Here is a 13,231-nt window from a genome sequence, read left to right as displayed (position 1 = left end):
GTCGGGTCGCTCAAACAAACAGATGAATGTTATTTTAGTGCCACAGAGTCAGTGTGGGATATCAACCTGTGAATGATTTACTTATAGTCGTATCTGCACATTAAACAGGGATACTAGAGGGTGTTTTAAAATTGAAAAAAAAAAAAAAAAAATTCGCTGTAACTTTTCCAGTCTTCTTCACATACTAATGACCTCTCACACTGACTTTGACACACAGCTGCTCAGATCTGAGCATCTTCATGATTTCAACTGAAGACCGTCCCTCCAGAAAATCTCTTTTCTTCCATCAGAGCAGCATGACATGAGAAGCTGTCTGTGTAACTGACACATTATATGAGAAAAAAACGAGCTGACAACACAAGCAGCATGAATCTGGTCATGAAGATATGAGAGCTTTCATTTGTCACCTGAATCATCTCACCTGCGCAGACATTCTTTCCATTCGCACACACTCTGTTAGCACAGAATTTGACTCCGCTGATCACGTTACATTTATGCATTTGGTAGACACTTTCTTCCAAAGTGCATTTAAGGTAAAACAGCTCAAACCTTCAACCGTAGTCTTGCTAGTGCCATATTCTACCAGTTTGCCAGATCTACAGGAACACAGGTTATACATTCTCTCTTCTCACTCACTGTGTTAATGTTTTCCCCCGCTGGTTTTAACTCTTCAGCAGGCTGTGAATTACACAACAGTCAATATTGGGCTTGACTGACAAAAGATCAACCACCTGCAGACGGCTACAGATGACATGAAGCTCCACCAGACAAGAGAAACATAGAGAACCATCTAAAACTGATGCAACATCTCAAACCGACAGTGCTGACAGTGTTCTTGACATGATGGTCATAAATATTTCCTAATTGTTTGCTAATTGTGAAAAAGTGGATCATATCAAACGTTCCTTGATTTTCTGAGGTAAAAGAACTGATTGAACTATGAAAACACACAGTAACTTTTACAACTTAAAACTTGCTCTCCAGTTCAAACAGAACATGTATTGAAATTAAACTGCATAAACAACTCGCTCTGACCTTTTGACTTCAGACAGATAAAAACATCAACACATGATAATTCACAGGTCAATGAAAATTGGGTGATCATAAACTTTACCGTCCAGTCATAGTGAGGTTATTATGGAGGAAGTATGACAGTTTGGATTCAAGTTTCAAGTTCATTGTGCAAATTCTTGTATAAATCCCAATGTCGTTTCCCTGTACAGCTTTAATAGAGGGTAAATCTACTTTTCTGAAGATGCTTTGCCTTTACTGATAGACTAATTCAGGACAGACTCAGCAACAAAAAATCTAGTATGTGTGTTCACTTAAACCTGAAACGATGATTGAAACACGTCCTCTATTTGTCACTGCTATCTGTCGGTGGATTTCTAAAGGTCAGCCAAGTTCACGCTCGTAACGGCATTTCCAGCTGTGAACAAACTCTTCCTCGAGCAGTTAAAGATGAGAGTCAAACTGAAGGTCACACAGACACTGCAGTCGTGCGCAGGATCAGATCTATTGTCTTTACGCTGCCAAATCGATTATAAAACTGACAGTGAGGTGAAGCTGCTGCGATGACATCACTGACACTAATCTATTCAACACACACGATCAGTGAAAACACACGACTCATTATGAGTGATTCACATCAGACCTACTAAAAGACAAAAAAAAACAAAACAAAACAAAACAAAAAAAAAACAGTTTAAACCAGCCGTAGTTGTTGTTTATTTTTTTTTTATTTATTTTTTTTAGCTGATCTAATTGCTATCTGCTACTAACCTTGCCAAGCTGGCATGCCGCTGGTTTAACACGTCTACCACCTCCTCCAGCTGACAAATGCCCAAAACCTTTCTAAGACAATCAAACCAGACCAGTCTAACCACCTCAAGCATGTTTATCTGAAGGGACATCCTTCTATAAAACCAGTCAACATGTTTTACATTAAAACTCAATAAAGAAAACAATCAAACACAGTTGTCAGAATGTTTTAAAGAGCTCATCTTACCTGTGACGGAGAGTTCAGTCGTCCTCCTCACCACAAAACTCCCAAACTGTAATTCACACGTGTAATTCCCAATGTCATCTTCCCGCACGTCTTTAATGGAAAGTAAATCTGCTTTTCTGATGATGCTTTGCCTCCACGGTTTCGGCCGGCATTCCTACATCCATAAACACATGTGCTGTAATATGTCTGTACACTTTTTATTGTAATAAAATCTAAATAAATTGACTTCAAGTAGGTGGCTTTCAATGATGTCAACAGACTGCTGAATTCAAATTTCATATGTTTTGACATCAACTGTAAAATGCAGCATCTAAAATGCCAGTAAATCAAGTATTTTGCACTTATTAATTCCCATGTTGATGAGCAGATGAGTTCATTATCAAGTCAGTGAACTGTGAGATTATGATGTATGAATTATAAAATGAGCATCATGTGTTTGTGTTGAAGTCCTCAAACCTGCAGAATAAAGAGAACTAGAAGTTTGCATTGATTAAAAACTGAAGTTTATTGCACAAATGAGCAGTGTAATTATCTATATTTTAATTAAAAACAGCAGGAAACTAAAGAAGAGGTTTAATTTAATACTCATCTAATGATGAATCAGTTCAAATTCTGTCATAACTCCTCTGATGGACAGCAGGACACTTCATTTCTCTCTCTATTTCTCTATCATTCTTTCTCTTATTCTCTAATTCTGATTTGCCTCAGTAGGACCAATGAAAAGTTAATCCCATATGGCAAAGAAATATATTGTTTTTGACCAAAATACATGTGAATCATATTGTCGATACAGTAGTAAACAGCACAGTAAAAATAATTTTCCAATTTGTAAAAAACGTCAAATTTCAAAATGTTTTACACCATGTGCACTGTAACGCACAGGAGAACACATTTCTCATTTTAGATACACATCACATGCAAATGTGTATGGACAAGAACAAATTCAGTTTTATATATATATATATATATATATATATATACTGTCAGGAATAGAGAGGCTCAGGACCCAAACACAGAGTGAAAAATAAAGGTTTATTTAATACAAAATAAAACACAAAAACCCAACATAAAACTCCCACAAGGGGGAAAAACAATAAACATAAACTACCCCTAAGGGGGAAAAACAAAGGAAATATAATCCAGGGCTGGGGCAGAAGGCAGCGGGAACAGGACAGACCAGATCGAGTAGGGATGAACAGGACAGGAAACTAGACAGACTGACAGACTGACTGGAAAACATGACTGGAAACAAGACAAACTGGCACTGGACAGCACACATGAGGAGACTAAAATAGGGAGAAATCAAACGGGTTAACGGGGGACAAGTGAGGTAAATGAACTGATAATAAGCAAACAAGGAGGCGGGGTATGATGTAAGACGGAGAGACACGCAGCGATACAGAAACAAAACAAAGCCACGTGCTTTCACAAGACAACAAAACACCCAAATGGCATGAATGCACATCGCCAAGACGATAAGGCAATATACGCCCATGCCAACCAACAAACAAGACGAGAGAATGCTTAGCAACGCCAATCAAAGTGATGCCATGCATTCTCACACTAAACAAAACTTGAGCATACATCGCGATACAAACGCCACGCGATGCACGCAACAGGTGACAAAAACAAGACAGGACACCTGTGCGAGAGTTCAGCCACACACAAACCCAAAACTTCAGACTGAAGTGACCGAACCTCAGCACAACATGAAGACAGCTCGTGACCCGGGCACACAGCGCAAAGCGAGCGCAAAACGCGTCCGTGGTCGTGAGAGACAGACACAGATAATTGACGCGAGTGCATGCCACCAAGATGACAAGTGCAATGCGCTCACACCAATACAGGACAAGACATGGAACATGAGTGTCTGGATCCCGACACCAAAACCGAACCAGACAGAAGGGTGAGGATCCAGACACCATGCTCCAGACATGAAACAAGACTGACTGAAAACACAAGACAGACATGGGACGATAATGCCAACAGAGTGACAGGACCGTGACATATACTGTATATATAGGACAATATTTTCATTTGGACGTATATAAAATATGGGTGTGTTGGTGAACCTGTGAATTTTAACTGTTCTCCATGGATTTATTTATAGTTTTACAATAAATAAATCCACTAAAATGACTAAAATGTATTTAAAAAGGATTTACACTGTATATGAATGTTTCTTCAACTTCAGTCACTTACAGCTCTGTGGACTTCAAGAAAGTAAAGTCTTGTTAAAACAGTTTTCATGCTCAAAGGTTTTCCCCACTTTTCACACTTATTCAATTTGCTACTAACAATGTCCAACAGTGTAGGTACATGCATCAGTGGAGATTTATGTCATTCAAGTCATGAAAATTCCCACCACAGTGTCATTTCCAGCACATCTCAAATTCTGTAGTTTGTCTAACCTCGTGTGACCCCACTTCCATATGCGTGGACGTTGTATTTTGGCTTTGCTATACGCAACACATAATTGAAATGAATAAAACCGACTTAATACTTTGTTTAGATGATCATAATTTTAAACATATAATAATGTGTATTTGTATAATGGATTTTCATAGTTTAATATTGAAAGTCTGGATCTGGGACAAGACTAAAACAGGATACATATACATAAAAGACATTTGAAAAGTACCAAAGATTTATGATGAAGGCCTGGTAAAATGTTTCAAAGTCAGTTTTAATGTGACCATTAACAAAAAGAAAAGGTTGAAATCTGCTTTATTAAAAAATTTACCCCTAGGATATTACCTGAACACTGAGCATCAGTAAATAAATTCAACGTAACAGTAACATACAGTGTGTTGAGTAGATGACAGTACCTTGTACCAGGTGATGTCTGGCTCTTTTCCCGACTGTATGTAGTCGTCTATGTCTGGACACAGAATGTCTTTGCTTTTACTCAACTCGCCTTTCTCAAAGTATCTCATCTTGGAGTTGTAACAGGGACTCGTGTCATTCTCCGCCACTGTGAGTGACATCGACACTTTCATACAGTATGTCGAATTCCTGCAAAACACACAAGAACAACATTATCAGCACAATTCAATAAATACTAGCATTTTAATCTCTCTGAAAAAGGTCATTATGTGTTATTCCGATGCTCTCATTCATATTACAGCTTGTTTAAACTCTCAAATATTCCCTTTATTGTTGAAATGAATCTTTACATTACTGATAAATGCTCAGTTTAAGGGTCCATTCACATTTTACATCATTCTCAGCTATTGCTTCTTTGTTCATCTTCAGTTCAGGACATGTGAAATCAGCAGAAATATGAGCTCCAGAGCAGCAGCCCATTTTTCAGGTTTGTTTGACTGGTGCTCTCAGAGGACGCCTCTTACCATCACAATTGGATTTATTGGAAAACAACTCCCCGAACACCAGAGACAAACAAAATGAAGAACTTAGAGAGACCGAATGTGCTGACTCGAACAACAGCCAATGAAACAACAGAATGAATACAAACGATTAAAATCCTTCTACAACACAAATTTTCCATGTTATCCTCTGCTTTATTCTTGAAAAAGAGTTATTACTTCTCTGTGGTTTGACCTGCTGTTGTTATTATATAGCACTTAAACACATCTTTTATTTACATACAAGATATTTAGGTAAACGAAATCAGAGTCTGGTTCACATTACGTTTTAAAAATAGCAGTTCTCAACTCAAAAAAGTGTATTTCAAATCTGTTCATGGAAATCAGGAAAAAATGCTAAAAACAAATAATAAAATACATTTTAACCTTATAATTGTGTTTAATTGTGATAGCAAAATCAACAGACTTTGAAAAGGGAGGGAAAGGGTTCCATATCTGTCACTCACTCGACATCATGTCGATGTAGGATGCCAAACACCTCTACTTTTTTGAAAAAAGGCCAATGAGAATTGGCGAGTGGAATTTGCATGCCACTCCCCCGGACATATGGGTATAAAAGGAGCTGGTATGCCACCACTCATCCAGATTTTCTCTTCGGAGCCGAGCGGTTTTATTCAGTGCACTGAATTCAATTCCCTCCAAAGACGCACCTCAAAACTGCTGGATTTACGGTTCATTTCAGCGGCTTTTCCCCCTCTGCACCCGTGGAGTGCAGAGAACGCCCCTGGGCGCTTCGGCAGAGTGAAAATAAGAGAGTATATTCTAAAATAATATATTTTCATTCACAAAAAGAGCGGCACACATGGAACATCTTTTTAAAGATGTCTTTCCGTTTGTGTGTTATTCCTGGTTGCGGTTATTATCTTTCCGCTTCTGACGGGCAACGATCGCTATCTTACATGTCTAGGCACTGCCCATGTGGAAACATAGTTCATGGATGAGTCATGTCCTCATTGCGAGAACATGACCATGGCAACATTGCGGTCGCGGCTTGCTTTCATAAGACTCCCCGCACCGGTCCTTCTACCTACGGGTTTGAGGCCGCGTCGGTTAGCACTGGGGGCGATTTGGGGACATCAATGGGACCACCTCTGCCGGGTATCCCCCCACAGACCTCCCATTCCCCAGCACACTCGCTTGCCCCAGTCGGGCTCTCGGACGAGACCGCCGGCTCATCTCAGGGCGAGTTCGACTTCTCGTTCGGAGCTAGAGAAGATGATGAGTTATCGAGCGCAGCATCGGAGAGCGGTCTCGTCCAGTCTGACACAGAGGCTTTGGCCGAAATGACGGACATGCTTTCCCGGGTGGCCGCGAGTGTTGGGCTAAAGTGGAACCCTCCACTCTCCCCTGAACCCTCGTGGCTTGACGATTGGTTCCTAGGCTCAGGGCGCTTCCCACGGCCACACCCCACCCCGGTCACTTCCTTTCCGGAAGTGCATGAGGAGCTGACAAGATCATGGGAGGTACCTTTTACTGCCCGGTCCTGGTCTTTCAGCTCCCCCGCTCTCACTACCCTCGATGGTGGAGTGGCCAGGGGGTATTTGGTGATCCCCCAGGTGGATAAGGCGCTCGTGGTGCACTTGTGTCCGCAGAGCGCCGCCACCTGGCATGGGTGCCTGAAGCTCCCGTCCAGGGCCTGTAGGTTTACGTCGTCCCTGACGACTGCGGCCTGCAGTGCCGCTGGACAAGCCGCCTCTGCCCTGCACGCCATGGCTCTCCTGCAAGTACACCAAGCCAAGGCACTAAAAGAACTGCACAAGGGTAGTTCTGACCCAGGATTGATGCAGGAACTGCACTCGGTGACCGAACACACTCTTCAGATGATGAAGGTCGCGGCACGGTCTCTCGGGCAGGTGATGACCACCCTGGGAGCGCCACCTTTGGCTCAACTTGGTCGAGATTGGAGAGGCGGACAAGGCACGGTTCCTTGATGCCACCATTTCAGGTTGGCCTGTTTGGCGACGCTGTTGAGGACTTTGCCCAGCAGTTCTCGGTGGTGAAGAAGCAGACGGAGGCCTTACAACATATCCTGCCCTGGCGTGGCTTAAGACCCCGCACCCTGTCTGCTTGTCGCCAAGGGTGTCCTACTGCAGCAACAACACTGGCTCCGCCGCAGCCTGCCCCATGGCCCGGGTCCAGCGTAGAACCCTCCGCAGGAAGCAGATGCCACCTGTCTCATGGCCGGCCACTAAGAACCTGAGGAAGGCTTCGAAGCGCCCCCAAGACAGCGACACAGGGGCAAGGAGACCTGCTTCTTTAAAGCTGGTCAACAGACCACTCCATCCCCCGGTGGAGGGCCAGGAGGAGAATCTTTTGTTGCCGCATTCCCAGGAGGCTGCAGCACCCAAAAGCCTGACAAAAGAATAGTTTCCTCGTCTCCTGGGTCACATGTCCGGTGCGCACAGCCGTCATAACCACCGTCCCATTTTGGCAGGTATGGCGCTCCAGCGGTGGACCCCCCGCCCCTGTGCGCCCAGCTGTGGCACAAACATGCCCACATGGGATTGGTTCCAGTGGACTATGGGGACGATATTTCTCCTCCCCCCTCCTCAGCCAATCTTATGGTGGGCGGCAGGAGTCAGATAAGTGCTTCGATGTCATATCAACTGCCTAGAGTTGTTGGCAGTTCTGCTCGCCCTGTGGAGGTTTTGGCCGTTGATCTAGGTCAAGCACGTGTTGGTCCGGATGGACAACACAGCGACGGTAGCGTACATCAACAGTCAAGGCGGTATACATTCCTGTTGCATGTCACAACTCACCCGCCGTCTCCTCCTCTGGAGTCAGCAGCGCCTCAAGTCGCTACGAGCCACTTACATCCCAGGCGACCTCAACACCACAGCGGATGTGCTATCACGTCAGGTTACCCTCAGGGGAGAGTGGAGACTTCACCCTCAGGTGGTCCAGCTGATTTGGAGTCGATCCGGTCGAGCACAGGTAGACCTGTTTGCTTCCCGGGAATCCTCCCACTGCCCGCTTTGGTACGCCCTGACCGAGGCACCCCTTGGTATAGATGCACTGACACACAACTGGCCCCCTGGACTACGCAAATACATGTTTCCCCCAGTGAGCCTACTTGCATAGACCCTGTGCAAGGTCAGGGAGGATGAGGAGCAGATCGTCCTAGTAGCACCCTACTGGCCCGCCCAGACATGGTTCTCAGATCTCACGCTCCTCGCGACAGCCCCCCCCGGCAAATTCCCCTGATGAAGGACCTTCTTTCGTAAACTGCGTCTTCCTTGGGCAGAGGCCCGTCTGCCCCCGGTCACCATGCTCTGTAGAAAATCCTCCCCCTTCGGGTAGGACCTACCATGGGACCTCTCCATATGACATACTTCCGACAAGACTCGGTAAGACCATGTGATGTATTCCACTCAAAATACCCCCCCCCCCCCCCTTTTTGGGCAGGGTGTGGTCTCCGTGGTGTCTTCCCCTTGGGAGGGACACCCCCCAACGTAGACACTCATGGCTCCCTGCTGGTTAACAAATTCCACTCTTTTTGGGGAGAAAAGAGAGGAAAAGAGGCCTCGGCTGGGCTAGCCTGTGGGCAGTCGACTTGTTCCTGTAGGACCGTTCGACACTTATAAGAGCGCTGGGGGAGGTTACATGATGGCCTGGTGTGCTGGCTATGAGGCACACAGCGGTCTGCCCGTCACACACCACCAGTTCACGTAACACAGTTCAGATATTATGGCGTTTTGTATAGGGACCCCTTCACTACATCAACACAACGTCGAGTGAGTGACAGATAGGGAACTTTCGTAACCTCCGTTCTCTGATGGAGAGAACGAGATGTTGTGTCCCTCTTGCCACAACGCTGGACTACCCGCTGAAAGGCCGGGACCTGGTCTCGGCTCCTCAGCACAAAACCTGAATGAGTGGTTGCAGCTCCTTTTATTCCCGTATGTCCGGGGGAGTGGCATGCAAATTCCACTCGCCAATTCTCATTGGCCTTTTTTAAAAAAAGCAGAGGTGTTTGGGGCCCCCAAGAGTGACCCCTAGTGTCACTACATCGACACAACGCCTCGTTCCCTCCATCAGGGAACGGAGGTTACGAAAGTAACCATGACGTTTTCTCCTCAAGTTTGTTTGAGTCTATTGATGGTCCTATAGATGTCAAAGGTCGTGTATCTGTCACTTGCAATAAGCTCGTCAAATTAGACAGATGTCAACATGGCAACAAAACTTTCCTGTTCAGTCTGTCATGTTCAGAAATGTACATACTGTTGACCCTGTGCAGTTTATGGTAATATTAATAAATGTAAATGTTTAATTTTACAGGACATTTTTGTTTCTGGTATTGTTGGGTCACCACTTGATGACCAAAGTAAAATCTGGATCCTGAAGTAAAACCAGTTGAGAAGCACTATTATTGAGCATGTTTATATAAAAGATTACATGCATTATTCATCTCAAATCAAGAGAAAAACATTCTCATAACATCAATATGAAAATAATAACACCACTCTTGCACTATCATCAAGTGCTTTACTAACAGCAGAGGAAATCTATTTGATTGAATATTAATGATGATAATGAACGAAACGTACGTGGCCAGTCTGACATCATCTACAGGATAAAAGTCTAATCTGAATCCAGAGTGATGAAGTTGTGATATTCACAGATGGAGCTGAAAATTAATTTAGCCTTTTGTTTTCACATATTCTGAAGCTGCCGCAGAAAACGACTTGCCTGAATTTATTACGTTCTTTAACTGTTCTGTAAGTCTGACAACACTGGTGGAAATTCTTCTATTTTTCTTTTCTCCTAAATAAGTACAACATTTTTATTACAAATGATATGATCAGCATAACAATTTCTTAATATTTATTAACTCCTCTTTTTGCTGTAAGGACAGCATGCAATTTAGCTGACATAAACAGAACCTGATGATCCTGTTATCTCAGTCTCACAGCGGTTAACTGATCACTGGACAACAGATCAATAGACTGAAGTATTGATGATGTGTTATTCTACTGCAAGAGAATGAAAGTGTCCAGAATTCATCAATCACAGAACTGCAACTCTGCTAATACTGCTAACAAGAGCATCATTTTTGCTGTTGTTGTATGGAGCACAAAATGAGTGTGTTGTATCTGCAGCGGAGGCGAGCGAGCGTTGATGGAGTTCAGTTTGCTGTCAGATTATGAGGAATTTTTATGAGGCTGAAGATGTAAATTCACCATGATGTGAGATTATCAGACTCGTGTGCAAATGAGTTCCCTCGAGTCGAGTGCTGTTAAATATTCAAGTAAATGCTGCCCACTGGTAACGAGCAACCAAGTCTGATGACAAATGACCGATCGATGGATAACGATGACGTCTTTGTCCTCAACACCTTCTAAATGTCACGTGTTCATTCAATTCGTCTTTCATGTCTCACTGCTGATGTATTCAGTCAGACAGGAAGAGAAACAGAAAAGCAGGACAAAACAACATTCAAGAGCCAAACGCAACTGTGCCAATGTGATCTCATTTGTTTTCACGGGTATTAAAACATAGTGTGATTCTAGCATATATTTTCATATGTCTGAAAAGGCACTGAAAGTGCAATATTGACATATAGACATCATCTACAAATTAAACCTGTTGAATATTACGAACTTCAGAAACATACATTTAAAAAATACAAAATATGTTTTTAATTATATATACAATACCGGTCAAAAGTTTTGAAACACTTGACTGAAATGTTTCTCATGATCTTAAAAATCTTTTGATCTGAAGGCGTATGCTTAAAAGTTTGAAATTAGTTTTGTAGACAAAAATATAATTGTGCCACCATATTAATTTATTTCATTATAAAACTAACATTTAAGTTTTTGAAATGGATGACTTGGATGAAATAATAAAGAAAAGCAGCCAATAAGTGCCCAACATAGATGGGAACTCCTTCAATACTGTTTAAAAAGCATCCCAGGGTGATACCTCAAGAAGTTGCTTGAGAAAATGTCAAGAGTACATGTCTGCAAATTCTAGACAAAGGGTCACTACTTTGAAGATGCTCAAATATAACACAGTTTGGATTTATTTCACAACATAATTCCCATACTTCCATTTATGTTATTCCATAGTTTTGATGACTTTACTATTATTCTAATATATATATATATATTAATTAGACTCAATTTTTAAAAGAGAAAACCCTACCCATATATTTCGTGGTTGATGTCATGTGTCAACAATAGGTTGACTTTTCTGTAGCTAAGATTCGGTCTGTGTTTACTGAAATTTAAAACACTGCCCCCAGTGGCCAAAGCAGTAAGTGTTGTTGGGCATATGAGCATGTGAGAGCACCATTTTGCAGATGAAATGTCCACAGAGGGGTGCCAATTGCGAGTGCTGAGTGCTGATTTAATTCATTGAAGAGAAATGCATATTTTATAAAGTGTACACCCCCCAACACAAACCCCACAACTAAACCTAACCATCAGTCGAGTAAAAATGTTAGGGGGGAAATGGAACCATCAATTCGCACTCGTTACTGATTATGTGAAAGTGATTACTTCCTGGTTTCAACGCGTGAACCAAACTGATCGCACCACAAAAGAAGGTAAACATACTGGAGCGATACAAAAAAATGCCTAATAGGAGATGCCGCTTGTCAGTGTGTCAGCATAATGTGACCGATCCTAGAGTACTGGAACTCTCAGAAACAACATGCAGACTTCCCGTTTGATCTTGTTGCTGTCACTTATTAGAAGCTTGTCAAATTAGACACACATCAACATGGACAGGTTGTGTGACATAAAAACCATCAACAAAACTACACATGGTCAAAGAAAATACCAGCCAGACTACTTGAAATTCAGGTTCACTTGCAGCAAGAATACATAGTATGGTGTAATGTGTTTTGAGTGGTGAATTATTGCAGTTTAATTCAAGAGACATTTACGGTGGGTTGCACCAACAAGGATTAATCGTAAATGTAGATTCAAGGTTTATCTGATAATTCTGTTGCACCAAATTTTAAATCTTGTTTAAAAATAATCAGGCTTTAAATTTCACAGTAAATCTAGATTTATTTTAATCCTGTTGCTCCATTACTTTAAACTCTGATTTAAATCTCAGTTAGGGATTAACTTTATACTCACAGCTGAGGTGGTTTAAAAAAAACATTTAAATTAAACATGAATGACTAGGTAAACAAACAGTGGATGTGTCGTCAGACCTCTAAGAATCGATTATCATATTATTTATGTTTATTATGGTCCAAAATCTTGGGCTGTTGGCCACGATGCGTGCTTTCAAATTCGGGGTGCGAGTACGGTGGCTCGTCTCGGTGGCGGTGTGATTAGCCGCTTCCCCATCCTTTACATGCGGGGACACAGGACAGAGACGGGTCTCTCGAGGAGAAGCAAGAGGAGAGCGCTATCCGACATTTAACGAGAGCTGTAACAAGCGACAGGTGATCGTTATACACGAGGGGACTCGGTCGATCTGAGACCTATGTGGTCATTTTTTCTTAAATGATGCTGCCATATTTTAAAGCTTGTGACATTGTACACGCTGCTGCGACATCGGCCCTGTGTACTCACGAGCTACAGCTAGGTTCAGAATCCATCATGGTGGATTAAATTAATCACCGGTTTATAATTTAATATTTGATTTGCTAAACCTTATTTAAAATGAGGTGATGCAACACAACACAACTCAAATTAAGATAAAATTTAGATCAACAAACAAATTGTTGCTAATAGATGTTCAATGAAAAATCTGGATCCGGAAGCAAAACCAGTTGAGATCCACTGTGTTAAATCATTAGATCAGTTTGTGAGTCATGTGACAGATTTAATTATTGAGGTTTATATAGGAAACTTCATTGTTATCATTTGTTTTT

The 13,231-nt window shown here is 42.3% G+C and overlaps 1 protein-coding gene across 1 annotated transcript in view; it reads right to left on the bottom strand.

Moving 5' to 3' along the window:
* Positions 1-13,231, bottom strand: part of LOC127426481 (interleukin-1 receptor accessory protein-like 1-B) — a 395,093-nt gene that overhangs the window by 207,399 nt on the left and 174,463 nt on the right. Inside the window, exons 4-5 of the mRNA XM_051673334.1 lie at positions 4,837-5,023; positions 2,009-2,162 (exon numbers count right to left, since the gene is read on the bottom strand). Of these exons, the coding sequence (XP_051529294.1) occupies positions 2,009-2,162; positions 4,837-5,023 (341 nt within the window). The remainder of the gene's footprint in view (positions 1-2,008; positions 2,163-4,836; positions 5,024-13,231) is intronic.

Source organism: Myxocyprinus asiaticus, chromosome 35 (assembly GCF_019703515.2).
Source record: "Myxocyprinus asiaticus isolate MX2 ecotype Aquarium Trade chromosome 35, UBuf_Myxa_2, whole genome shotgun sequence".
Taxonomy (NCBI): Eukaryota; Metazoa; Chordata; class Actinopteri; order Cypriniformes; family Catostomidae; genus Myxocyprinus; species Myxocyprinus asiaticus.
Note: the sequence above shows the minus strand (reverse complement) of the source record. Positions and strands in the feature narration are given on the sequence as shown.